Source organism: Artibeus jamaicensis, unplaced genomic scaffold (genome assembly GCF_021234435.1).
Source record: "Artibeus jamaicensis isolate MK-2021 breed Jamaican fruit bat unplaced genomic scaffold, CSHL_Jam_final contig_415, whole genome shotgun sequence".
Taxonomy (NCBI): Eukaryota; Metazoa; Chordata; class Mammalia; order Chiroptera; family Phyllostomidae; genus Artibeus; species Artibeus jamaicensis.
Window position 1 is genome coordinate 40,875,040 of NW_026521823.1, and position 26,708 is coordinate 40,901,747.

The following is a 26,708-nucleotide window of genomic DNA, read 5'->3' on the forward strand; positions in this document are numbered from 1 at the left end:
TAAGTGTACAAAACAGGGCTTTAATTATTCATAATTCTCTGCAGCCAGCACTACTTCTAAAACTTTCCCCGCTCCCGCCGACCCTAGAAACGACTACTAACATACACCCCTGGGAACATCCTTAGGGAAAAAGAAATCTTTCTCTGCATTCGAATGTACTTGGCTAGCCTTTATTTTGCCCGGCAACCCTATCCAAAGGCAGGTGGAAGCCCTGAGAAGAGCAGCAGCTCCCCGGGAGCCCGCCCGGTCCCCGCAGCTTGGAACCCGGAGCCGATGGGGAGCGCCCAGGACGTCTGTCACCTCCGGTGTTGGAACCCGGAGCGCTGTACCGGGGAGAAGGGACGCTCGAGCCTAGCCTAAGACACGGGCGGGAAGAGGACGCAGGCACTTTTCTGCAATGCCTCACACTCAGCACTGGATAATCTGCTGTAAATTCGATTTCCTCTTAAACGCTTGAACGACTAGTCTGTTTCTAGAGACGTTCATCGCTTATCAGCAGATTCGTCAAAAGGCGCAGAAAGCAAGAGAAGCTAGAGGCAGGTTTTGGTTTGGGACTGTGGAAACGAAGGCGTGCCGGGGTCCAGCGTCGCTGGGCCCGGGCGTAGTCAGTCTCGAGAAGGCGGAGGAGGGCCCTCGAGTCCAAGCCGAAAATGTGAAGGCGGAGCAGAAGCCTAGCTCGCGGGCGTTGTGTCGCCCCGGCGCAGGCGCAAGTGTGAGTGCGGGCGCCGCGTCGCCTCCGCGCAAGCGCAGGCCTGCGCGCGGGAAGATGGCGGCCGGGTTCAAGTGAGTGCTAGAGGCTGGCGGGCGCGAGTTTGTACCCTGGCGGGTGGCGGCTTCATTCAATCTTTAACCGGGGTTTTCTCACCGGGAGCACCACCCCTCCAGGTTCCCCCTGCCCGTCCCCACCCCGCGGAGGCAGGCGGCGGGCAGGAGGGCCTGGAGGCGGTCGTGGGGAACGGAAGGGGGCTTCTTCCCGCCGGTAGGCTGGAGCGGAGGCTGGGTGTAAAGTGGAGCGCCCTCCGCGAGCGCTGGGGCTCGGGGTGTGGAGGGCGCGCGGCCCCAGCGGGCTCAGTGGTATGTTTTTAAACAGCGTTGGGTCGGAGCCGCGTGCCACTCCGTTCTCGCTCTCCCGTAATTTATTTCTGAGTGGATGGTGCCGAGTTCGGAAGGGTTTTACATCAGCTTTTTCTGTGCCGCTCTGGCGAAGCCTGTAGGTTCTCGTTCTCGGAATGAAGTTTTTAAGTGGATGAGCAGGGTTCCGAAGGAGACCAGTCTCACCAAAAAACAGTGGTCTCTTTGTGTAGCCCCCCGAGTGTGTGAGATGTACGTGCTCCTGCTCTGAAGTTAACTTTCTTAAAGAACGAGATCTAGCGGAGAGTCTAGTAGTCCCTGCAATTCAAAAGGGACGGTTGGTACGCTTATCTTCGACAATCGCTCCGCAGAAATGTGGTCGTTTAAGTCGCAGGTCCCACTGATAGGATCATGGATGTTGCCCACAGTCGTAACTGAAGCACGTGTTGAATATCAGTCCCAGGGTAGTGGAAATAAAGGTGGGACTTTTTTCCCAAGCTTGTGAGTTAAGACTCCGAGCTTCAGAGCCAAGTGGTCTGACGTCTGCCCTCATCCCGTTGGAGTCGCACCCGGGCTTTGGGCCCCACCCTGTGTTCCCGGCGGGCAGAGCTGCTCCCGTCTGCTGTCTGCTGTTAGACCCGCCTTTCACCATTAGTTCCCGTGTCATCGCGCGATGGGAACGTGTGTGGAATTCTGTCCTCGCCTGTTTTGGGTTTGTGGGAAGAGTCGTTAACTCACACAGGCATATCTTCAACACGTTGCAGGACGGTGGAGCCCCTGGAGTATTACAGGAGGTTTCTGGTGAGTAGAGATATCACGCCTTATGGAGACAGCACCTCGCTTGTAAAGACGGTTTTCGCAAGTACAAATACTAAGCGTTACTTTGTGCGCCTGAAGCTAATGTTAAAATACGTCACTTATACCCTAAAAATTCAAGGAATTTCAATTAATGGGGCTTAACGTGCTTTCCCTGGCTCTCCGTGCAACATCCGTGTGGGTATAACATCCCTTCCCGCGTGTTTCTGTAGAAAGAGAACTGCCGTCCGGACGGAAGGGAGCTGGGCGAGTTCAGAGCCACCACCGTCAACGTGGGTGAGGCTGCTCTCCGTCTGCGGCGGAGCGTTGACATTGCTTCTGTTTCGAAAATAGAATGTTGTTTGTAAAAATTTTAAAAACTCACTATTCTCTCCATTGATTTGCTCTTTATTTAAAATTTTAGAGTTACTACTGAGTTTTTTCCCCTTCCTTCCAAACCTCCAATACATGGATTTCTTACACAGTAACCTTGTTAAACGCCTCCACCCCCTTGCAAACATGGGGTTTTCCAGTTTTATCTGTATAGCGGCCCCAAGTTTTAGCCTCTGAGTCATTCATACAGCAGTTTGCCCAAGTTCTGCCGTGTTTAGGGAATTCTGGTGACTCTGTCGGGATTTTTATCTGTGCAGTGCTATGACTGAAAAGTGAGAACTCACATTTAGGGCAGGTGAGTAACTCAAATGCTATACCATTCTAAAAAGGCTTGAGCTAGTAATAAATTTCATAAGCATCTGTCTGTATGTAGCAATATAAAATCCTAGTAGAAAGCAAAGCACTTCTTACTCGCCTTTCTATTTTGCTTAAATACTTATCTTTTCAGGTTCAATTAGTACCGCGGATGGTTCTGCTTTAGTGAAGCTGGGAAACACGGCAGTGATTTGTGGTATTAAAGCGGTAGGTTTCCTGTGTGCTCCTGGGGTCTGAGGTGCCAGGTCAGCCGCACATGCGCACTGTGTGACACACGCTGGCAGCTCTGGTTGGCGTGGCGGCCCGTATCAGCGTGGGCACTTTTCCCTTTCCTGCAGTGTGTCCAGCCCTCGGCCCCCGGGCTGCATGCAGCCCAGGGTGCTGTGAAGGCAGCCCAACACAAAATCGTAAATCTATTTAAAACCTTGTTTTTGCTCACCATTTTTTGTTAGTGTTTGTGAATTTGACATGTGGCCCAAGACAACTCTTCTTCCAGAGTGGCCCGGTGACACCAGAAGGTCAGACACCCTGCCTGGAGCTTTCATCTTTGAGAATTTGATAATATGACCCAAGTTTAATGACTCAAGTATAATTTACGAACATTTGCCAAATGCGGTGAACTCAGATAATTTTCCAGATTGGCACCACCTTTAATTTTTTAAGAAATTAAGTTTCTGGTGATACCCTTTTGCCCAGTGATGGCATTTAACCTGAGCATCTGTCTGTGCAGGTGTGCACACAGTTGAGGTTGCTCAACATTAAACCCCGAGGGAACAACAGCTGCTGCACTGAGCACCTGCCACGGCGGAGGCACCTGATTTTGGGTGCTGCACAGTCAGTGCCTCTCAGCCTCAGAACAGCCACCAGAGGTGCATGCCTCTGGCCAGGCTCCAGGAACTCAGGGCTCCTGTGAGAGCGTGGGCCTGTCGTGGGCCTGCCTGCGGGGTGTGCCCTCTGGCCGCACGGAGCTCTGCTCCCTCCCCCAAGCCCATGTCCTCCGGGTGAAGCCGGGTGACACCTCACCGCCGATCACAGGGCCCAGTGCCCAAGTCTGACATTCTGGACTTTGAGCGTTCTCACTGACCCTCGTTAACAGTCCCTAAACATAAACCTCTTGAACGTGCTCCGTGTTGTGGGTGAGAAGGTTGAATGGGAAGGGTCAGGTAACTCTCAGCTGGAAAGTGAGGCCCCCACATTTGAACCAGGAGGTTCCGGAGCTTTTGCTCAGCCTGGGTGTTGCTAACCATCACTTCCTAAATCTGGGTGTGTCGCCTTGGGCTTACGTTCAGGTTCCTGGCTCCTGAGTGGGTGGAGCAGACGTCCTGGTCACCTTTGCAGGAGCCACAGGCAACTGATGAGGAGTGCCCAGGCGTAGCGCCCTGCCGTCTCGGCGCCTGCAGAGCGACTGGGTTGGTGGCCAAGTCCAGAGGGCCTCTGACCCGGTGCCTGGGCACAGCAGACGCCGTGGCAACCAGCTTGCGCGGCCTGGCAGAGCCCCACAGCTGACACCCGTTTGCTTCCACAGGAGTTTGCTGCACCACCTCCAGATGCCCCCAACAAGGGGTATGTTGGTAAGTGAAATGGTTTTGTAATTTTAATACAGATACTGTAGCTAAGTCCTAGTAGTTGAAGGAAATTATTCATATAATAGTCACAAATACACAGGGAAGAGAGACATTCTTGAAGTTTTCTGTTAGAAAATATCTTATTAGCAAAATAGAGAATTTTGTAAAGTTTTTGGATCCATTTTTTTTTCATGCATTCAGATGTCATCAACCAAGAAAGTAGAATCTCCTAGGCAAAGGGCTGTAATCGCAAACATTTCTACTTCCATAAACATTCGTCATTGATACCAGCGTGAGGTCTTTAGGGTTCTGACTTGGACTGTCTTGTGTGGTGGGAGCCCGCATTCTCCAGGCGCAGAACGGTTGGGTCTGAGCGGAGGGCTGCCTTCTGCTGCAGGGCGAGGCACTTTGAAAGAAGTCTAGGAAACCTGCCAAGGGTCGAAGTCTCGAGTAAACGCCTTTGTTGGTCTTCCTCGCGTGGCGAGGAGTCGTGTGCCGACTGTACTTTATCCACGCACGGGGCTTACAGAGGCCAGACGGGACACCACAGACGCCTTGCCGCCCTTCCCACGCGCAGCGGCCTGTCCAGGGCCAGGCGCCGCGTGAGGACGACCGGCCCTCGGCGCGCCTTCCCTAGCGGCAGAGTGTGTCTTTCAGTTCCCAACGTGGACCTGCCCCCTCTGTGCTCGTCGCGGTTTCGGTCGGGACCCCCCGGGGAAGAGGCCCAGGTGGCCAGCCAGTTCGTGGCAGACGTCATTGAAAAGTAAGACCTCGGGGATAAGACAGGGCCGAGGTCCATGCCTGGGTGGCTTTGACCTTCCGTTTACTGTTGTCGTTAAATCAAGTTCGCAGATGATTCAGAAGGAGGACTTGTGCATTTCTCCGGGAAAGGTGCGGAGTCAAGGAGCCGCGTTCTTCTCAGAATTCCGAAGCGTCCCGTGGGGAGGAGACGGGGAGTTGGCCCTCAGCACAGCGTCTCACACACAGTAGGGCCACCAGTCTCTCTGCCAGCTGGGCAGTGTGCGCAAGACACTGGTCCTGACTGATGTATTGCCGGACTCGGAGCTGCCTTGCACCAAGGTCCTCTTCCCTGTCCACAGCGAACGGCGTTTTTACGCTTTGTAGTGATCGGTGTCTCATCAGCTGGTGTGTGTAAGGGGCACCCGTGCTGTGGACCCCACGTCCACGTGACAACTGGAGACCCTGGTTGCCCAGACCGTACAGGCTTTCCCTGTGTGACCACATACTCCTCACTACTGTAAAACCCGAACATTTCACGTGTTAAGGTTGCCTTGGGAAAGGGCATTTGGATTTTCACTTGGGACGTTCAGAAGCATTTCCCTCCCCTGTGAACTTAGCGACGGTGGTGCAAATGCTCCTCAGCGGTCAGCGGGGTGGGCAGAAGCCTGCGGCGACCAGGCTGCCACCGGTTGAAGGTGGGGGTTACGTGGGTCTCTGAGCTTGGGCCCAGGTGGTCTCACGGCCTCACCGTCCGCTGTGCTGTCGGTTGTTGCAGCTCGCGTGGGTCCTCTACTGTGACCTCATCTGCCTCGACTACGACGGGAACGTGCTGGACGCCTGTACGTTCGCGGTGGTGGCGGCTTTAAAGAACGGTGAGCCCCACGACAGAAGGCAGTGCTCCTGCTGCCGTCCTCTTTTGCTAGGCTTCCTTCACGCTTCAGGTGTGTTGTGATCCAGGTTATTTGTTTTACAAGTCAGTGACACCTCATGCACACATTGTATTTATCCTAATGTTCTGAAGTAATAACTTTTTAAAAGCTCTTCTGGACAAGCTGCAGGTGACCTGAGAAAGCAGCATCTCTTACTCTCTCTGGAGTGAAGGACTTATTTCACCTCTTTGCCTTTTTCTAGTGCAGCTGCCAGAAGTCACTATAAACGAAGAAACGGCTTTAGCAGAAGTTAACTTAAAGAAGAAAAGCCACCTGAACGTTAGAACGCACCCAGTTGCTACTTCCTTTGCGGTGTTTGACGAGTAAGTTGAAGGCTGAGGGCTGTGCCTGGTGCCCCTCTAACACGGAACGTCCGGGGTCGGTGACCTCGCCCCCACGCTGTCTCACCCAGCACGCTGCTCATCGCGGACCCCACCGGAGAGGAGGAGCGCCTGGCGGCCGGGGCCCTGACAGTCGTTATGGACGAGGCGGGCAGGCTCTGCTGCCTTCACAAGCCAGGCACGGCCCTTCGGGTTCCGCCCTGACTGTGGGGAGGAGGCCTCAGTGGGAACCTTAGGTTTTGGCGGGAGGGGGGCTGGGGGCTGGTGGTGGCGGTGGGATGCGGGGCGTCTCACCCTTTACCTAGTGCAGCAAGTGTAGGACGGCAGTTTGCTGCCCCAAACCCTCCCGTTTGTAACATGTGAGTGTCAGAGTCACGCGGAGGTCTCACGAAAGCTAACTTGTGAACCCCAGACTGTGTCTCTGGTCCCCACTGCCGCAGCTCTCGGTCTGCAACTGCATGTGACCTGGGCCCTTACTTCTGCAGGAGGCAGTGGGCTGACCGGAGCCAAGCTGCAGGACTGCATGAGCCGGGCAGTCACCAGACACAAGGAAGTGAAAAAACTGATGGACGAAGTCTTTAAGAGTATGAGGCCCAAATAAACAACCGCATTTCCAAAACAGATTTGTAAACCCGGTATTTGTCACACTGTGCACAAGCCTTTTATACTCAATAAATATCAAACTACATTCTTAAGACATTTCCAGTATTTCTTAGGCCACCTACACGTTACGGACAGTGACACCGTGGTGAGAAAGCAATGACATGAGCAGACCAACCCCAACGGTTAAAGCATTTCCATGTTTTTATTTAAAAACCATAGGGCCGTGCTTCTGTACAGAGTCTGTACACCTGGCAACGTAAAATACTGATACGTTTTGAACAAAAATGAAGTAGAAACTGAGAATCCTTTTGATTCATTGTTCTTATGTTTAAAAAAAATAATGCAAGACTCAGAACTTGGGAGTGGTTGGCGTGCCTCTCTTCACTTTACTTTTTGGCTGGCTGCCTGTGTGCCGGTGACGACGTCGCTGGGCTGTTTGTGCCGCTGCCGCTGCCACAGCCATTTGATGCTGCAAGAATCGCAACTGCTGCAAAGGGAGGGAGACGTGGCGTTACACGGGGCAGGAGTAAGGGGCTTTCCCTGCGTGCGCCGGAGACCACAAACCGAGAGGGAGCAGCACCGAGGTAATGGGCCTGGCCGCAGTCGCACAGGGCCGGCACCCAGGGCCCGTCGAGTCTATTGGTCATTCTGTCCTGCCGGTCTACACTGTGACTCAGCAACTTCAGTCACCGAGCTCTCACAATGGTCCTAGCAACATAGCAACACAGCACCACCCTGCACGTGGGACAGTCCACTCTCCTACGCTGACTGCCGGGGTGACACCTCTGAGAAAGGCAGGATGCCGGCTAACAGAACCCTTGGCACGCCTGCCTCATCCTGCGGTGCAGGTTAACCACCGGCACCTGTCTACCTCGAAACCCACTGCGACCACAAATGTGGATGTACTGAGCCACCAGCACTTACTGAAAGATTTTACATCAGTAAAAGGATGGCTTCAATGTACAAAATATATTCAGTGCTCCAAACTGGTCAGAACATCAGACCTTTAAATAAAACTTGCTAAGCTATTTATCTATTACTATATATTCTTACAAGGCAGTGATATAAAACTAAGGCATTCCGAGGTACTTTGGGAGCCAGAGTCGTTCAAGTGCAATCAGAGCAAAGTTGCTGGATTACTTGGATCTGCTGCCGCTGCTGCTGCTGCAAGGCAGGGGAGGGCTGGAGTCTCTGCCGAGGGGGGCCTTGCTCAGGTCTGTTCCCGGCAGAGCCAAGCTGAGACAGCGCTACAGAGAGGAGAGGGAGAGCAGGCCCGTCAGGGGGCGGAGGCCGCGGGGTCGGGGAGGACGACACAGAGAACGAGACACGGAGGAGTGGTCAGTGGGTTAGTCTCCAGCATCAAATCAGACACTCAGAGTTTAGTCTCCTGTTAGTCGAGGGCGCCACGGACAGCGGCAGACAGAAAAGGAAGGGCCTGCACCAGTGCCTGAGCCCCGGGTCCCTTTCTTGAACCTCAATGAAATCCGAGGACAGTGCTGTTGTTGAGAGAGGCTTTCTTGCAAAATGTGAAACGCAGCACATTTTAAAATAGAACCAATGAAGGAGGAAAGGCCGGAAGCCACGCTATCAGGGCCAGGCAAGTGCTTCTGAACAGACACTGCAGGAGCACCGGACTCCACGGGTAGCAAGACAGACAGTGCCCGAGGCCGCATGTCCTCCCTCAGGCCCGTGGGACAGAGGCCCACCCTCTCACTGCCCAGAAGAGGGGCGTCCAGGCCCAGGCGGCCTCAGTGACCCACCGAGGTGCAGGCAGCATTCTTAGGCTTTTTCAGCCTGGAGTCCTTCCCACTACACTGCACTCTGGAGAATGTACACCTTGTGTGGCAAACGTTTGTAGTAATAAATTCGCACCAAGATCCCCCAGCTCTGCATGTACCCGAAGACCTTGCTCATTCTAAATTCAGACCCTGGATCTACTTGTTCAGGAGCCTAAGGGCACCACACTACACCCAGGGAGGGCTCAGAATGTTCACACCACCACTCGGTCAACCCTCAAACTCGAATTACTGTCTTCAACTGCAAGACAAGCTTCATTACAGGTAAATGCTTGGTTCCCCATTGACTGCTGGAACTGGTAAGACGTTTCATATACCCTCGTGTTTTACAAATGGGAAGAGCGGCCAGCCTTGTTACTGACACTGAATGTTAATTCAGGCAAGTACAGGCAGCCAGAACCAGACAGAAGATGAGGCCACCTACGAACGCAGTCCCAACCCCCTAGAGACAAGCGTTAACCACTGCGGTGGCTTCCTAGGAAGCTGGATGACTGGGTAACATTTTGCCAACCAACTCTAACATAAGCAAAACATAAATGCTGCTCACATACGCAGGTCAAAGCAATTATCAATGAAAAAGATCCTCAGGGCTACCAATAACCCAATTCCACAGTTCATGCATTAAACTTAACTGTACTTTCTCCTAGTTAATGCTGGCGAGAGAAGGGAAACTAATTAAAAAGGTGAGATCCCACCCCGATTCAATACTCCGTAAACCCAGCCCAAGAAGTGGCATGGATACCAACCGGCTGCCTGTGGCTGCAGGAGGCCCCCCGCTCCGGCAAGACCCAGGACCGTGGCGTGTGGGGCAGGCAAGGCCTGCTCCTGGCCGTGGGCACCTTGTTCAGAGCCCTGAGTGAAAAAACCACACATGACTTGTAAAGAAAGAAAGCGACCTTTGTGTTGGTAAAAAGAAGAGTAACTCTTCCCCTATTAGGATAGGTCTGGTAAAAAGATTAGCATAAAGAAAAGACTCTCAAGGCACTTGGCATCAGCGGGAACAAGTTTATGGCTCTGTGAAAGAGGGGAAATAAAGCCCGGTTTTTCAGCATCGATGCTGTGCTGGTTCACTGTCCGATGCGCTTCCCTAGAGAGCTTTGCCAAAACTGGTTTTCAAGTTTAGAGCAGTCTCAGCAGTGCTGTACTGGAACATCCAGTGAGCACAGGAAGCCGGGGACGGAGGCAGAAGGCCCACGGGCCATCCACCAATGTCCGGTGGCGGGACTGGCGTGTGGTTTTGGGTGTGGACTGGGCTGCGAGAGATGGGGGGGGGGGGGGGGGGTGGCCCAGGGGAAGGGCAGCTGAGCCTCAGAAAGGTCAGTGGCTCTTCCTTCTCACTTTGACTTTCTGCCATTCTTGTTCCACCCCAGTCTAGACACTGACACCACGGAAGAGTCTGTCTGTCTCTCTCCCCGCCAAGCTCCGTGATAACAGAACGCCTTGATTCTAAGACACGAAATACTGTGAGTAGCAGAGTGAGGACGGGCCGGAAAGGCCTGGGCTGGGCGTGGATCACTCATCTGCAACTCTCTCGTATCACACGAGGCAGGAGTGAGTCTTCAGTACGGTGTTGTGGGAATCAGAATAGCCAACAGTTACTCTTGTTAATAAAGCAACAGTACAGGAAACCAATGAACGCAAAATCACTGAGTACGGGCCCCGAGAGACACCCCACACAACCGGGACGCCGCCCTGGTGCAGCAGGGGCATGTGGCGCTGGGGAGGCACAGACCTGCTCCCCGGGCTGCTGCGGGCTGGCTGCTGCGGGCGGCTGGGGCGGCGGGGCGGGAAACGGAGGCAGCAGCTGCTGCTGCTGCTGCGGCTGCTGCGGCTGCTGCTGCAGAGGGTTGAAGATCAGAGGACCACCGGGAAGCTGTTCAGAATTTAAACAAGAATTAACTAACAGCCAATTTCACATCCTTTAAGTTTCCGCATGCTACAAACATTTGTGGGGCATTCACTAGGCATTCTTCCTGCAGGGTGTCCACCCTTTGGGCACCTGTGGGCCACACTGGAAGAGCTGTCTTGGGCTACACATTAAATACATTGCAACATGTAATCACAGAAGTATCCCATGATGTTCTAAGCACATTTACGATTTTGTGTTGGGCCACATTCACAGCCACCCTGGGCTGCAGGGAGCCTGTGGGCCGCAGACAGGACACCCCTGTGGGATTGAGGAAGCAGGTAAACTAGAAAGAAACTAAACAAGATCTCTGCCCTTAAATAAGCCATCAAGAAACAACTTTTAGGAGCGTCACTGCTGAGGGTCCTCAAACGCATTAACACTCTCAAGCATAAACCATTCTGCTTCAGTTACGGACACACCCAGACGCACACACTGCTTTAGCTCTTCTTCCACGGTAACACCAAGCAGCAGGAAGTGGGCCAGGACGTACAGACCAGAGCCAGCGAAAATCAGAGACGTACATTGTGGAAACCGATCTCCCCAAATCTGTTCTAGCTCTGCCAAAACCCAGAACGACCTCACGGTGCTCACACCACAGTGAGAGACTGGAGGAAAGCACACGCCCACATTCAGTCTGGAGACTTGTTCTGTCATTCGAAATCCAATTCGAACTGAAACACAGGTTTTTAAAGAGGCGCTCGGAGAAACCCAAGTTAAAAATGAAAACTGGGCATTCCAAGTGATCAGGAAACGTGCTTTTTCTGTTTCACTCTACAGGGCTTCAGTTACAAGCACCTTGAGTCCTTAAGAGGATGTTCAAGTAAACGGCAAGCCCAGAATTCTCAGGTCTGCAGAGTTTTAAAGAAGGTGCCCTTCGGCCAGGATGTGGACACAGTCAAACGTCCCCTCCTCCGTCAGTGAGGTGACACGTGACAACGCACAGTCACTCTGTGAGGTGGCCTTGTGCTCACTCTTCCGGAGCCGCTCCATGGAGAGCTCCCGTTCCTCAGGTCCCAGAGACCCGCCCCCGCTGAGCAGCCCCGCGCAGCAGGGCGGCTGGGCGGGCCCACAGGCTCCGCGGCCCGCCGGCACTCCAAGTCGCCTGCTCGGCAACCGGCTGCATGTGCTGGCCCGCACCCCGGACGGGAGATTCGCTTTAGGCTTTGGCCCTAACCACCGACACCGAGCTGGGTTACTGTTACTTCGCGATGCTGCACAGCCCCGCCTGCTGTTCTCACCCACCTTCCCTCCAAGTTCCCTGCAGACAATCCCACCCACTTTCCAACCCCGGAGTCCACCCTCCAAGGGCCTGGGCGGGGGACACCCCAAATGCCATGAGCCCCCACAGAACGTGCCTCATCCGCCCCCTCTGGCCACTGTACATGCTGCCTGGGCAACGCCACAGGGACGGCCTCGCCCCTGGCCTGCTGCTCAGACACCTACCCGATGGCGGTCGGGCGGCGCCCAGGAAAAGAGCACACGGCCGTGCGTGGCGTCCCTGAGCGAGCAGAGACTGTGGGGAGCGGGCAGCGCTACGTACACATACGAGTAACGCGCGTGCTGCGGAGAGAGGAGCCTTCTCCTGAGCACAGGCACCACTGCCAGCGCCGGCCCCGGCCCCGGGCGGCTGGCAGGTCTGTGCGCAGTGGCGCCCGCTCTCGCCTCTGACCGCTGGAGGCAGACAGGACAACCGGCCCTCAAAAGGGGCCGGGCCACCTCAGGGTTTCGGGCCCCTTTGTACAGGTGTGTGTTGTGAGAACGACAACAGAAAAACCTGAAACCGAGAATCAGGGTTGCTGGTTTACCTGGAGCAGATTCAAGGGCCTGAGACTCGAGGTGTTTTTTAAACCAAACGGAACACCTGTTAAACATAACTCATGGTTATAACATGGAATTAAAATTTTATTACATGTGCATCAAAATATAGTATCAAAATATAATACTCTCAGTACTTTCTGCATAGATGTGCTTTACTTTCCATAGTTTCACATCGCCTTCAAGACAGAACATCACTGCTCTCCATCGGCCCAAGGTCAGCGGCCAGGCCGGCCTGCACTGTGGACTGAGGCTGCGTCCCTGCCACCGGGACTGCCGCTGCCCAAGGGCCCAGGCTCACGCAGAGACCACGGGCACCCACGGCGGAGCCGCCTCCTTTTTGGGGCTGCCACAGCCCGGCACTGGGCAACAGAGGACACTTGCAAGGCCCGTGTCTCAGGACTGGCGGCTACAGTTACTTTGAGGTGCAAGCGCTGATGTTAACTATGCTGAATTACGGGTGCAGGGTCAAGGTGAAGGTCCGGAGACAAAGCGTCTAACTGCGACCACACCTGGACCCACTGCTGCGCGTCCTTCCTCTCGCTTTTTAACGTAAACGCAGTCTTAGCTTAGACTGCGGACAACACACACCCATGTCAACGCCGATTAACAATGTATCCAGTCCTCTAAGCAAGTCACTGCATTTTTTAAAAGGTAGGAGGCAGAAAATCACAGGCACGAAAGCCTGGGAAAAAAACTGAAGCAGCAGCACGGGATAACAGGACGACACTAACTTTCCCTTCCCGGCCCCCTTGGGGCAAGAATGGCCTGACCCCGTTCAAGGTCAACAGTGACTGTAAGGCCTGCAGCTCACAGAAGGGTCTGTCCGCCCTCCCCCTCACAGCAGCAGGGCCTGCAGCTTCTGGGGAGCAGTGGGTTCCCCGGCCCCACCCACGAGGCCTCTGGAGCCACAGGCGCGGGCAGGGCGTGGGGGAGGCGGACACTCTGCTCTCAGCTCCGATGCCTGACTGCTCAGGGGCGCTCCCCTCCTCCCTGAGACGTCAGTGAAGAAATGGCAGCTGCCGCCACAGCAGGAGCTGCCCGCCGGGAGCGGCCCATCTTTAGCTGTAATACACAGGTCGTGTAACCGAGCTGCACCTTACTAGTCACGCCATGTGACAAGGTTGTGTTTGGTTAATTCTCGGTACCAGAACTCCTTCCTTACAGGTACAGGCACCCGATTTTCTAAAAAGTTACTTTAAGAAAACAAAGCTAACTGGGTTCGTTACTATTATTACTTCACTGATTTTCGGAGAGGAAGCGGGACAATCAGAGAACCACGGGCCTGTGCTGCACCCACTGGCGTGTCTCCGGTGGCTGCACACGCCCTGACGGGGGAGAGAGCGCGTGGCCCCAGCACACAGGCGGCACTCTAGCCCAGGGGCCACCCAGCCAGGGCAACTGCTCTTTTTCTGTAGATCAAAGTCATAGCTGTTATTTGGATAAGCAAAAAATACGTTTTGTGGGTGTGCTGTAGAATTTTGGCAATCACGTGTGCCACGACGTGAAAGGAGTTGAAAACCGACATCCTAAGTCCCAAGTCCTTGGTCACTTGTCCCCCCCACGCCATCTGTGTCTCCTCCTCAGGCTCCTCTCAGCGGCGGGACAGTGGCTGTGCCAAGGCCCGCTCTCCCGAAGAGCAGCAAAGACAGCCGCAGGGGCCGTCTCCGGACGCCCGGGCCCAAGGCCCAGCGTGTGCACCACGCAGGTCCACACCCACTGAGCTCACCACTGTGGCGAGCCCCGCAGTCCGCGCCGGAGCCCGGACCGCGCTGCCACCCGCACAGGATGCTGTTTTCCAAACACCCCGCTGCGCCTGGGCAAGGCCCCTGACAATGGGGAGACCGGCCACACCGCCTGTATTGTCGCGTCTGGGACACAGACACAGATCCTCGGAGACTTAACAAGCTTATCCAGTTTCTCCCTAGAAGCTGACTGCTAGATGCTTTTTAATTCAGATGTCAGAGCTTAAGAACGCTTTCGATGTAAAAGGCTTTCGTTTCTTAAAAACTCCTGTTTGGCCACCACACCCGCGCGCCTGCGCGCCCCGTATTCTGACCTGTGTGCGGAGCGGCCTGTGCCGCCCCGGGCAGCGTGCTGGGCAGCAGACCCCCCGAGGGCAGCAGGCCGCTCAGGTGGATTCCGGCAGGGGCGACGGCACCAGTGTTCCCGCCCAGCGTGGGGCTCGAGCTGCTCCTCAGAGCCGGGACTCCGCTGCGGGGACAGGACACAGTGTCACACCTACACTACAGACGAGGCCCCAGGAGCACGGCGCCCTGAGGGGCAAAAACCAGCCAACCACCGAGCCAGCACAAAGGGGCAGCTCTGCCTTCACTACCCATTCCCTGGCTGTTTCCTGTTTATGCTGTCACCTGGCCAGTAGCCAAGTGACACCATCTTGACTACCATAGAGCTGTGTCTTTATCAAGGTTGAAACAGAACCTGAACAGGGGAGGCACTGTCTAGGGACTGACGGGGGAACCGGGGGTGCACAGGGAATCCTGAGCCCCTGCTGGCCGGCAGGCGCGGCACGGGAGTTCAAGCGGGCGCAGTTGAGACGGCCTCTGTCCACACCCAAGGTGGCTTTCCCAGCACCGGGCACGTGCAGTTCACTCTCACGTCACAGTAAGGACATGCCAGGCTGGCGAGAGTACTGCCGAGCACTTACCACACGGAGCCCACCACGTTGATGAAGCTAAGTCCAGCAGAGGTGGCCATGGCCGGGGGGGCGCTGGTCCCTGGGGCGACGGGTGTCACCATGGTGGAGAGAGGAACGGTCGTTACAGGCATTGCCTGGCTCATAGGCCTTTGCTGCTGAGCAAACCGAGCTAACAAAGTGGGCTGAGGGGTGGAGCCTGAGTCTTGGGGAGGAGGGGCGGCTGAAGGGGCGCTAGGAGCTGGGCCCCGAGCCTCGGGAGGGTGTGGGGCCGATGAAGGGGCTGGTGTAGGAGTAGATGGCTTAGGAGTTCCAGATCCTGCTCATTGAGAAAGATAAAAATTGCTAGTTTGTTATAAATGGCCAGTCCTTCTCAAAATAAGGTTAATGGAATCTTACTTAGCACTGACAATTTGTTCCAGTTTTTTAAAAAAGCAGTTAACTGCAAGGGTTACTTTCTACACATGAGACATGTGTTGCTACACCCAATTACAATTAAGGATGCAGTATATCACCTAGGAGCCCCAGCGGAGAGGCCGGCGGAGGGACAGGAGAAATACCCATTTGCGCTCTACCACAGTGCCCGCGTGAGAGCTCTCTTCCTACATGCTACCTTTGGCCTAAAAGGTTTAAAAGGAATTCAAAGTAATTGTTATTTACGACTTCACCGTTTTAAGACTTCACTTAAAAGTATTGCTTATTTTCTGTTAACAGTCTGAGAAAATCTCTGAACACATTTAATAAATTATGTGTGGTTAACAATCCTATCTGACACCTAAATATACTATTTAATTCCTAACACATCAAGTTCATCCTGACAAATTTACAAAACACAGTAATAAAGCAAATATTTGATAGATAATACTGCATCTTTAACAGTAACTGTGTACTTCTGTTTAAATGTAGAATGTATAGAAAATCTGTTGTGAATGAAGTATGCACAGTTTATCAACTTTTTAAAAAAAAAAACAAAAACAAAAAACAAAAACCAAAAGAGTAAAACCAAAAGCTCTTGAGGTGTTTTCTTTTTTAGCTTTCATGTCCTGCAGAAAGAAAGGAGAGAGACGTGAATGTCCAGAAGCTGTCACTCGACCCTCGCTTAAACCAACTGTGTGCAGTAGATCAACACAATTCATACCCACGACACGAGAAGTGTGAATAAGACTTCCAGGAAACTGGTAAGTTTTTCTTTGTGCAAAACAAGAAGGCAGAAAAATGACACCTTTCGAGCTATCGAGACGGAGTTTCTCTCTACTGTGAAGATGCCCTACTGTGTGCAGCGCGCTCAAACCTTTAGCACACTGCACTCATCTGCAAAAAACCTGAAAAACTGGAATGCTTTTTTGCAAATTGGCACCGAAATACCTCACATATTTAGTTAATTTGAAGAAATTCTCCCAAACTAATGCTGGAGTTCTTGTAACCACATTTTCTTATCTCCAGAGTAACGCTGTATGACCACCGCCACATTCGGTACTGACAGCGATTTATGAGTGTAGAAGTGTCTCTGAAAAACTGGCTTTCAGTTCGCTGTGTCCCCACCACTTCAGCGACAGCTGGCTTCTCACACACACACAGACAGGACTGTAGTAAGAATGCCTGTGGCGCGCTTTTCTCGTATTAGCTACGTAGTTTACGTAACACGTAAACTGATCCTAGTGAGCACTGAAATAAAGAATACTTTGGAACCTTCCCGCCATCCCTAACTACTAGATCTTTAAAGGAGTGTGAGCTACGGGTCTGTAGGAGGCACACACGAAGTGCACACACGTGTGAACACGAAGAACCCACACAGTCCCACTCAACACGGAACACACACAGCCGCCGAGGGACCTGCCTGAAGCGTCTCAGAACTTCGAGGGACCTGCCTGAAGCGTCTCAGAACTTATGCATTTTGGGTACACAGTACTTCCAGCTTCGCTATTTCACTGGCCGAGAAAGCTGTCCAAGAAACACTGACACTCAGGCCTACGAAGGGCTCGGGCAGGAATGCAAATCGGAACTCACTTTGGGAGGAGCCGGCAGGAGACAGGGCAGCCGGGGAAAGCAGGCCGACCTGCCCCGGGTCCACAGACGCCTTCCTGGAAAGGCTCGGAGGCTTGGAAGCAGGAGGAGGAGTTGGAGACTTAAGAAAGCTGCTGGCCTGTTGTGGCGTGAAATAGTTACCTGGAAGAACGTGAATTATTCCGGGATTCAAATTTCTGTGCAAGCCCAAAGACGGGCCAGGGTTTAAAGACAAGTCGTGGTCACGGGACCCGACAGGAGGGCGCGCAGTACCTGCGGAAGCACTTCCCGAGCCCGAGGGAAGTTTGATGGGCGGCGGCCGGTGCTTCACGCCTTTCCCCAGCACTGAAGACTGCACGGACGCGGCCTCGGGCTGCGGAGGACAGGGACGGGAGGCGCACTTGTCACGACTACTGTGCGGTCACTGTCTCAGCAGTAAACCCACGGTGACTACCAGGGGAAACAGCTGAGTCTCCGCCCAGCCCTTGCAATGCTTACAGACCGAGGGGCCTAATTTCAAATGAGGAGGTCCCTGAATTAACCTGAGTCCTCAGCCAGAGGAGGAGAAGTCCTGGGTTGTAGTGGGGGGAGAGGGAGCCTGGGAGGGAGGGCAGAGGCGGCGGACGGAGCCCCACCCCTAACCCTCGCCCAGGGGAGTGGCAACTGCGGGAGGCCTGTGACCTCCAGACGCAGGCGTCCATCATACTTTTTGCTCTACCTTTGTGTATATTTGAAAATTTCCTTTATGAAAAGTTAAGTAAGAATACAAAGTTCAAAGTATCCCTCAAAAAATAGCCCTTGACAACAACCAGGCCCCACCACTAACGGTCCGGCCCTGGCGGGCGGCTCAGCCGACCGCAGCCCGGCCCGACCACCGAAGGGTGCAGGCCCACTCCCTGGGCCCGCCCCCAAGATCCACACACGCATCCTCGGGTGACCAGGAAAACCGAGCACACACAGCGTTCGGCACAGGACGCAGGCACACCCACTTCTGTCTCTCTCCCGGGAGAAGGCTGGCCCGGGCCTGCCGAGCCGCTGGAGCTGTGGGACATCCTGACGGGGCACTTGGCTTCGTTCTGGACCAGCTCCTGGTACTGAGTGACCACCCTGACGCGGCAGAGAACACAGGCGAGGGCCAGTTAACCCTTTGTGCACACGACGCGCAGAAGACGAGTAACGACTGTCCCATTAAAATACCCACCAGAATTCACTCCCAAAGGAAAGCCTGACAGTCTGCCTTGTGAAAAGCACACACCTCCCATCTCTTCAATGGCAAGGTCATGCTCAAACAGCAGCAACCTTAGGCCGCACTTCCAGTATCTTACCTCGAATACAGAAGCTATAGGAATTATTAACCAATGAGCAGCCAAAATAATTACCTCTACCTTTCACTTCACGTTCTGTATATGAAGTGCGGCCCAAAGCCCCTCTTCCTTGCCCACCACAGATATGCGGAGTTGTCTTGTACTTCAAATAGAGCTGTACTGTGAATAATATTCTTTTAACTCTTACTTTCTTACATCTGTTTTTTAAAATCCTAATACCACATACAGCCTAACTAAAACCGAACTCTCAGTCTACTGAGGTGCCTCTAGTCCCTGGAGGTCATTTCTCATATCTACCCAGGTCAAAGATAATGACGTGATCAGTAAAATACCTCTCAGCATCGGTCTTTGATCCAATAACGAACCTAAAACGTTAAAAAAAAAGAAAGGGGAGTATTAGTAAGAGTTCTCGTAGAGAGTCTGGGAATTACTTTAGAAAACTTCCACATTTTAATGACGATAATTTTATGAATTAAAATCTACCAAGACATAAGAATAATTAAAAACACATTTAAGCTTGTGAAGCAATGACAACGTTTTCCATGCAATAAAAATAATTTTGTGAATAATTTAGCTGATACAATTGAAGGGAGGCTTATTTTGGTGCAAAACTTAAGTATCAAAACAGAACCTGGGCTGACAGGTGCCCAGTGCCCCCAACCCGCCCACCAGAGGGTCTGCCCCGCCTCCTGCCCCGCCTCCTGCCCCGTGACCCCTGACCCTGCAAGTCAGGAGCCCACAGGACAGGACCAGATCCCATAAGCCTCCTGCCCATTCAGAGAGGGAGTCCTCACAAAGTCGTTAAAGAGTGTGACATTTATGTGATTTCTTAACACATTAAAATAGTGAGTTGTTTTTGTAAATTACCAATTTGAATGATCATCTGCGGAAGAGCTGAAACATGAAATGTAAAAAAAGAAAAGGCCTGGTTAGTGCAGCTCGAACTTTAACATCACAGTTGTTAAATCAAGTAACTTATGGCTCCTGGAGCCACAGCAGCGACTCGACCTCGTTCTTGTTAAAGAAGTCGAACTGGTCGGCTTTTTGAAATGATTTTTAACACTGAGAACATACTGCCTTGTGTTCAAGACATTTCATAGGTTTCTTTACAACAACCATGCTATGTCCAAGGTAATCAAACTACCTGATCTCTCCCATTCGGTCTACGACACTGGACACTGCCGGTGTGGAAAACGCAGCCGTGGGACCCGAGTGGCCTGTCCTTCCCACCAACACCCACTCAGGGACCGGCGAGGTTTTCCCCCAAACCCCACCTTCCTGCTCAGACTTCAGTCAGCATTCTGTGAGTACCGGCTTCACGGACGATTTCCCAGACCGACCCTCTCCTCCTGCTGGGCTCCTCTTTTTCTTTTTTCAAAACACCCTCAGCTTGGTTAAGAAACAAGACTGCTAAAGCCAGAACTAAACACCTCGCACCACACCCTTGCAGTTCACAACGTTGGGATAGTCAGGCACATGCGCTTCCAGAGCCAGTGCCACCCCGCCCGGGGCCTGCGTTCCCGGACGCACCGAACACATGTGCCCGCGCAGCGAGCGTGCCGGCTTCTCGCTCAGACCCAGCGCGGCCCGCCAGCGCACCGGTGAAGGCATGGGGGCAATGCGTGAGCGCACTAAGAGGGCATCACAGCACAGCCTGCAAAGCTCGTGTGAAAGTACCTGTGCCGTAGGTTTAAAACGACTGCTCGCTTTAAGTAGTTCTTGGACCAAGTGGTAAGCACTCAGGCCCGCTGCCAGCTCAAAGGGAAGTATTTAAGTAGCCAGAGGACCCCAAGGGCAAGGCTCTACTCCTTCGGGGTGCCGGTGGCTATGGCTACGGAGCAGACGGCGGCCGGTGCTGTCGGTCACGCGCGTGAGCACTCACTGGGATGGAGACGCCTGGCCGTCTGCCTCCTCCTCGTCTCTGCACGGCTGAATTTTCCCGTAGTACAGGGGGTCGCCGAGCGACTGCACAATGGTCAGCTTTGTCCTCTGAGTGCCAGCTTCGCACTCAAACACGTAGTCATCTTTCATGTCCTGAGAAGACAGCACGTCCCAGCGTGACCCCGGGACTCCCAGCAGAGGGGACAGACTCACTGGCTCAGAGGAACCGCATGGGACGGGAGGTCCGGTCCCGGTCCTCCCGACCGGGCGGGTGAGGTGGGGGCGGTGCCCCAGCTCTGTGGGACCCCTGGCCCGCACCCGCGGCCAACTCATCCCTGCTCCTGTCGGCAGGTGTGCTCCCCCAGGCCTGCAGGTCCGCCCCCGGGACAGGGCGCAGACCTGGCGCTGCTCGTTCTGTGTCAGTGCCGAATGCTAACCGCCCCTCGGCCACCAAGGGGGAGGACATATGAGTGTCCCTCCGCTTTACTTCTTAACCAATCCCAGAGATTTCCCTGCTACACCTTCTCCTGCCTCCGTAATTTACCACCGGTAGGATTTCACACATCCCTCCTCCCGTCCTCTCTTCTTGAAAACACATAAAATAAAAAGGCCTTCTCTCAGTCCCTTGAGGTTTTGCTGCTGGCCCTGGTCCCAAGCTCCAGCTTAGATGCATTCTTTTAAACCTCTCTTTGGGTTTAAAATGTCTTTGCTCAACTCCAAACACCTTCTCGAGCACGCATAGTCACCAGGCACAGGCCAGCACTGGGGGCACACACACCACCCGTCTGAGCCTGCCTCGGAGAAGAGCCGACGCCCAGGGTCCTTCCTCCAAGGCGCTTCGGGAAGGAGAGCGCCATTGGGGTGTTTAACAATGTCGGAGTGACACGCGGACAACTGTCACGGACTGAGCACGTGAGCACAAACACTCAACAGAGATGACAAAGTTCTCAAAGACAGGCCTGCCTCCGCTGGTCTTCAGTTTTTGCTACTGCACACCCAAAGCATCTCACCATGTCACTCATAGATTCATCTTATTTTTAGTGAAGTTATGCCTACCTTTCCCTTTAAGAAGTTATTACAGGGAAATGCAAACAGAGAAACTTACACAGAGCGTTTCTCTTAAGAGACACACTTGAAATGATTTACTGGTTATCAACAAATCAGAACTACCAACGTGCCACAAAAGCCAAAGTAAAAATGCAGTTATGCATTAAAATTGCTTTTTAAACTGGCAGCCACACTGTGTGAAAAACAAAACTGAACAGCTGTTTCTTTTTGTAACTGATCAACTCCCAGAAGCCCTTTCAGGTAGAAAGGCCACAGTGCGGGCCACTGCACTTCACGCCCCGTCCAGCGAGAGCCCTGGCTCGAGCCCCCAGCACCATCAGACGGGTCACTCACGTGGGCCGGCCAGACCGCGGGCTGCGAGTCATCGGACTGGATGGACATCTCCACTTTCGCGTATTTCTCCACCTGAGCAACCAAATTGGGACACAGGGACAAGATGAAATCAGTACTATAACCAGAGAAGGGTCTGAGTAACATTAACAGGACACGCACTTCGGGACAAGCATTCGTGAATCAGTAGCAGCACCCGCTGCTTGTGCGTAAACAGTTTAAAACCCACTTGATGTATTCCATTCAACCAGCTGGCTTTAGAAATAAACCAAGTTGGAGGGCCTTCACCACTCCTGGACAGCGCCCCTTCCGTTCAGCCCAGGGAGGGAGGCCCCGCCCCCTGAGGCCACAGCCTGGCCTCTGGTGGGGACACTGACTCCCTGCATCTCAGGCTGCCTTCGGGAAGGGGCCCCTCGAGCCACCAGAGGCCAGGGAGGCCGGCTTTCTCGACCTGCACCTGCAGTCTACTTCTGATGACTTTGGTGGGGCTTGTCACACTCAAAGACCACAGACAAGAACAGTCCGTGTGTTAGCCTGAAAAGGATGCGAAAGAGCAAACACCTAAGCAACTACGGAGAACTGAGTAAATGACAAGGAAGCAGGACGGAGAGGGAGGAACAGAGCCAGGGTCCGCTCGTCCGCGGGCCCCTCTGAAAGAGCGTGCAGTCCATGAGCTGACTCACGTCCACTTCGGGAGGCACGGCCAGGGTACAGGGACTCCGCTTCCACATGTCCACACACTGCAAAGGAGACAGTGCGAACACACAGAAAATCACGACACGCAAGGCTGGAGGCCGAGCAGTCGACTGCGCCTCACAAAGGAACTTACGTTCCCCGCCTTGGAGATCTTGAGGTCGTAGTGCTGCCCGGCTCTCCTCTCCTTCCTCCTCTGCAGGAAGTCCAGCAGCCTCAGCTGCGGCGGCGGCGGGCCGTGGGACAGGTCCTGCTGGCGGTTCAGAGAGGACCTGGAGTACCTCTTGAAACACCTGGAACGTTGGAGGGTTTGAACTAGACAAAGCCCGACAGGAAATTCCCAGTAAGCATGGTCTTGAGCAGGAGAGCACGAAGCAGGCAGTTGGCTCACACCTGCCTGCAGAGCAGCAGTGTGTGCGGAGGGCACAGAGCCCCGCCCAGGAGCACCCGGCCCCGCCCCCGAGGACGCTACCGTTTCAGCGGGCGCGTGTTCATCTTCTGCCTGTTGTAGAGCAGCCTGTTTGCGGTGCATGCCACGGCGACAGACGGGTCCAGGCAGAGCGGCTCCGCTGTCGCCAGGATCAGTTGGCTCTCCAGCAACAGCTTATCTTCCTGCAAAGCGGGCACACGCGTCAGGACCAGACCTGAGATCTCCGAGCACATGCACCCCTTCACTCCGACCCGGTCTCGGCTGCTCTGCTGAGGCCGGAGTGTGCGGAGCAGAAGGTGCTCTCTCCAGTTCCCACGCAGCGGGCAGGATTCGAGCCCCGACAGCACAGCGGCACTGCGGAGGGCAGGTCAGCCAGCAGGCCGGTGCACACGGCAGCCCGACTATAACGGTGCCTACTCCCGAATCGGCAAGCACGGGCTGCGCGCCTACTGTGTGTCAGGGAGCATGCTAGGAGTTGGGGATGCGCTGGTGAACAGAGCAGGTAAAACGCTCTCCTCCTCCCAAGCTGATCGGGTGGGTCAACAGGGATCACGGCCTTTTCAGTGACCAGGAACGACGGCTCCATTCTACACTCGGCTGCATGTCGTCATCAAAAAATGACTCCACTGCTACTGCGTAAACAAACCCTCGGTCCCCAACTCCAAAGGGTACACGGGCATTTTACTGGCATGCCATTTACTCTCCGATTTCCTATTTTTTCACTCATCTATGAAATGTTTTAACAGCTATAACTGAATTTTCTACAATCAAATGAGTCAGCTCACATTGCTGAATAAAAATTTTTGCAGGAAAAAGCCCCCCACTGCTTCCTTCAATAGTTCCATTCAACCTTTAATTATGGAAACTTAAAAAAGATACACAAAAGCAGAAGCGTGATGACGCTCACGCAGCCACACCCACTTTCACGTACGACTGCTGCCCTCACTCCCGGTTTCCGTGTGCTCAGCTGGAGTAACTTAGAACACAGCTCTGGCGCCGCTTTGGGCCCCCGAACACCCTCAGTGCGCACCTGCCACCGGACCGGGACTTGTAACAGCCAGTCACGTTCCTCCCACTGTCTCCCGCGAGTGTCTCGTTGGTGTTTGGAGGCGAACACGAGCCAGCCCTGCAGCCTGCACTTGGCTCCCCTCTCACACCCCCCCTCAGACTGCAAGGACCACCTGTGATCTCCGTCTGCGCCCGACTGGCTGGAGCAGACTGTCTACTTCCTCGGGATGCACCTTCCAGCGGAGTCTAGCCGGCCGCCTCTCACCTCGTCCCTAGCTCTCGGTCCCTGCTGCCGTGTGGGCCTGGGCTCTACGTTCCGACAGGGTCCACCAGCACCAGTGCGTGCCTCCTCCGCCACGCCGGAGGGAGGTGGACCGGCTGTGGCCCTTTCAGACCTGCGGGTCGGTCAGGTCTCTGCCTTATAAAGATGCCCATGAGCCTATAATCTGATGGTCTTTCAAATCTACAATTTTCAGCTGTCCAAATCCATTAATCCACCAAGATTTGCAAGTGCTGTCTTTCTGAGTGCACCTTTCTGCTGCGCCTGTCGGCGGGCATTTCCCTGGACAGGACCGCCCTCTGGGTGCTGCCAGCGGCCTGGCATGCAGCCCGCCCAGAACACAGGCTGGTCTGCCCCTCCGGGATCAGGCTTCCGCGCCAGACACTGACGTCCCGACAACCTCTGCGCCGACGAAGAGTTTCTTTCTGAATATCCTTTTAATCGCTTTTAACATTCTTTTCAACAAAAGGATTAGAGCTCCAACTCGAACGCGGCCCTCGACAGTTACTAGTAAACGGAATCTCACTTCTGACCGCGTCTCACAGGGCACGCGGTCCTCACCACTGGCACTGCCGTGGCTGTGGTGGCAGCAGGGAAGGAAGCGAGCGCCCCAGGGAGGGGGCGCCTCACGCACCCCGAGCCCGCACGGGAGGTGGGGGGCGCCTGCGGCTGTCAGGGTGCGACGGTCCCCCCAGAGGGACGGGAAAGACAGGCGAAGCTGCTTTGGAACCAGGTGGTGGGAAACCGAGGCACGACTGGCACTCCTTTCTTTTCTTTGAGAGGATCTAGGAGTCCGAGTCGGACCCCGGGCACGGGACGTCCACCCGACGCCCCTCACCGTGCCTGCAGCAGACGGCCCCAACCTCGGTGCTCCTTCCGGCGGCGACGGCATCCGCAGAGACCCTGAGCCCCGGGGCTCACGGAGGAATCGCAGACGCCGCACGTAAAATTAGCAACGGAAAGTATCTTCTGCTTGACTTAGTGACAACTGTGGTTTTATCCTGTATTTTGCCTGACTGGGATTAAAAAGCCAAACCACTGACCTGGGTCCATTTATGGTTGTCGCTTGTTATTGAATGCACATCACAGATTAAAGTCTGCAAGAAATCAGAATGGTAAAAGCGCATTAATGCACAGGCGCACAAGCCCAGGAAGACCCTGCATCAAGGCCAGGTGCCCCTCACCTGCATCGTGGGGCGCAGCAGGATGTGCCGGCTCTGGTAGCCGGGGGGCTTCGTGTGGCCAGACTGACGGTAATCCCGGACTTCTGCGAGGACGCACCCACAGTGGAAGATGTTGGCCTGTTCGAAGTGAACTCATTGAAGTAAGTGTCCTTTTCCCAGAGCCCAAATAAGTGAATTTATTCCGAATGTTCTGGGTTCTTTACATGCCTGTGTGAGGTCTCTGGCCACTCAGATACTCTTAACCGGATCTACCACTGTATACATAAACCCTTAAAAGGAACCATTTCCCGTTCACCACTCTGACCCCAGGAGCAGTTTAAAATGGTTTCTCATTACACACTGGCCTCCAGCGTCTGCATTCCAGGCCACAGACCACTGGGACTGCCGCTCTCCCCTGGTTCACGGCCACTGTGCCAACCCTGTCAGTTACGAGCTGTCAGCGCATGGACACAGCTGCTCCTACCTGCTCTGCTCAAACTCCCAGAAGACAGTCTTCACCAGTGAGAGGAAGAACGCTAACTGCAGATCCAAACGATCTCCTGTTAAGTGTTGTCTGCTAGTCCTGTTTCTAAGTCTGAAGGCAGAACCTTTACGGCTCAAGACTTGCTAACCGCCGCCGGCCACAGTCACTCACAGCACTGGTCTGTGTTGGCATCTGTAGTGGAAACGCTGGCCCCTGGGGCATCGATCGCTGTTATGGGCACACTTTTCGACAAACACCCACTGAGTTTACTACAATGCGAACCGTGTGCAGGCGTTGTCAAAAGAAGTGTCGCAGACAGACACAATGGTGAGGCCACACTTGCCCCCAGTGCAGGAAGGCAGGAACTAATGTGCGAACAAATAACCGAAGTAACCTGGACGGTGACGAACGCTACAAAGAAAACATGACGGGACTGAGAGCAGGAAGGTATGAAACCGAAAGGCAGGGGACCTGTGCACGAGAGAAACTGAAGAACGTGACGCGGGGACCCCCTTCTGCTGCTGTGTCGTAACCTTACCCCGAGGAAGAATTCACGGGGGGGGCGCAGGGTGGAGGCTGGAGGCTCAGCAGGGCGCCCACAGCCGGTCCGCTGCTCATGGACTGCGTGTTTAAGGCCAAGGTAAGAGGAGGGTCAGCCACCAGATTCCAAAGACTGGTGACAGACCGGTCTGGGCGGTGAACTAAAAAGTCCTGCTCCATCACAGTAAGTCGAAGAGCCTGCCCCCCCATCCCAGGAAATGCGGGTTTGGAACAGTCATGTGAGACAGATAGGAGACTACACGTCACTGAAAGCTCACGAAGCTGGTTGAAGCTGTCCAGGGGAGTGTTGCTAAGAAACAGCCGGATCAGGACCGCACCCGGGCCTGAGCATGTCTGTGGTGGTGGGGATGAGTGGACAGCACGGACCCGCAGGATCCCAGAACTAAGGACAACCCTAGACGTGGCATCTCCGAAGCCCAAAGGCTATCTGAAGGAGGAGGTGGAGTCATCTGCGCTGAACTTGGCAAACAGACCAAGGAAGACGGGGACAGGAAAGGACTTTCTGAGGAGGGAGAGAGCACAGCGCCTGTCTCCACGAGAGGAGCGAGGTGC

General features: G+C 54.2%; 2 protein-coding genes across 16 annotated transcripts in view; one reads left to right on the forward strand and one right to left on the reverse strand.

Annotated features, from left to right (window-relative positions):
* The first annotated feature begins 713 nt into the window (after nucleotides 1–713).
* On the forward strand, nucleotides 714–6,845 carry EXOSC8 (exosome component 8). 2 transcript variants are annotated; one of them, XM_053665502.1, is made up of 11 exons: nucleotides 714–783; nucleotides 1,836–1,872; nucleotides 2,100–2,163; nucleotides 2,708–2,781; nucleotides 4,100–4,145; nucleotides 4,797–4,902; nucleotides 4,985–5,030; nucleotides 5,656–5,821; nucleotides 6,012–6,132; nucleotides 6,222–6,328; nucleotides 6,636–6,845. In XM_053665502.1, the coding sequence occupies exons 1-11, from the start codon at nucleotides 767–769 to the stop codon at nucleotides 6,749–6,751; spliced, it is 900 nt and encodes a 299-aa protein (XP_053521477.1). In that variant the 5' UTR covers nucleotides 714–766; the 3' UTR covers nucleotides 6,752–6,845. The 2 variants fall into 2 exon arrangements, with proteins under 2 accessions (XP_053521477.1, XP_036994627.1); XM_037138732.2 differs by having other exon boundaries at nucleotides 715–783; nucleotides 5,656–5,752.
* Nucleotides 6,846–6,931: 86 nt separating this feature from the next.
* Nucleotides 6,932–26,708, reverse strand: part of SUPT20H (SPT20 homolog, SAGA complex component) — a 28,479-nt gene continuing 8,702 nt past the window's right edge. For 6 of the 14 annotated variants that reach the window (XM_037138722.2, XM_053665492.1, XM_037138723.2 and 3 more), the window contains exons 8-26: nucleotides 25,133–25,249; nucleotides 24,992–25,045; nucleotides 22,703–22,842; nucleotides 22,367–22,523; nucleotides 22,221–22,277; nucleotides 21,541–21,612; nucleotides 20,141–20,292; nucleotides 19,126–19,152; nucleotides 18,591–18,623; nucleotides 17,923–18,040; nucleotides 17,207–17,306; nucleotides 16,937–17,095; nucleotides 14,942–15,248; nucleotides 14,333–14,487; nucleotides 12,264–12,319; nucleotides 10,282–10,422; nucleotides 9,296–9,401; nucleotides 7,894–8,000; nucleotides 6,932–7,240 (exon numbers count right to left, since the gene is read on the reverse strand). In XM_037138722.2, coding sequence (XP_036994617.2) covers nucleotides 7,103–7,240; nucleotides 7,894–8,000; nucleotides 9,296–9,401; nucleotides 10,282–10,422; nucleotides 12,264–12,319; nucleotides 14,333–14,487; nucleotides 14,942–15,248; nucleotides 16,937–17,095; nucleotides 17,207–17,306; nucleotides 17,923–18,040; nucleotides 18,591–18,623; nucleotides 19,126–19,152; nucleotides 20,141–20,292; nucleotides 21,541–21,612; nucleotides 22,221–22,277; nucleotides 22,367–22,523; nucleotides 22,703–22,842; nucleotides 24,992–25,045; nucleotides 25,133–25,249 — 2,196 coding nt within the window. In that variant the 3' untranslated portion in view covers nucleotides 6,932–7,102. The remainder of the gene's footprint in view (nucleotides 7,241–7,893; nucleotides 8,001–9,295; nucleotides 9,402–10,281; nucleotides 10,423–12,263; nucleotides 12,320–14,332; nucleotides 14,488–14,941; nucleotides 15,249–16,936; nucleotides 17,096–17,206; nucleotides 17,307–17,922; nucleotides 18,041–18,590; nucleotides 18,624–19,125; nucleotides 19,153–20,140; nucleotides 20,293–21,540; nucleotides 21,613–22,220; nucleotides 22,278–22,366; nucleotides 22,524–22,702; nucleotides 22,843–24,991; nucleotides 25,046–25,132; nucleotides 25,250–26,708) is intronic. The other 8 variants (XM_053665498.1, XM_053665500.1, XM_053665493.1 and 5 more) reach the window with 8 other exon arrangements.

Coding starts and splice junctions, on each gene's coding strand:
- EXOSC8 (XM_053665502.1), top strand. Junction 5,031..5,655: donor TGTGCATTTCTCCGGGAAAG/GTGCGGAGTCAA, acceptor CGGTTGTTGCAG/CTCGCGTGGGTCCTCTACTG. Junction 6,133..6,221: donor TCCTTTGCGGTGTTTGACGA/GTAAGTTGAAGG, acceptor TGTCTCACCCAG/CACGCTGCTCATCGCGGACC.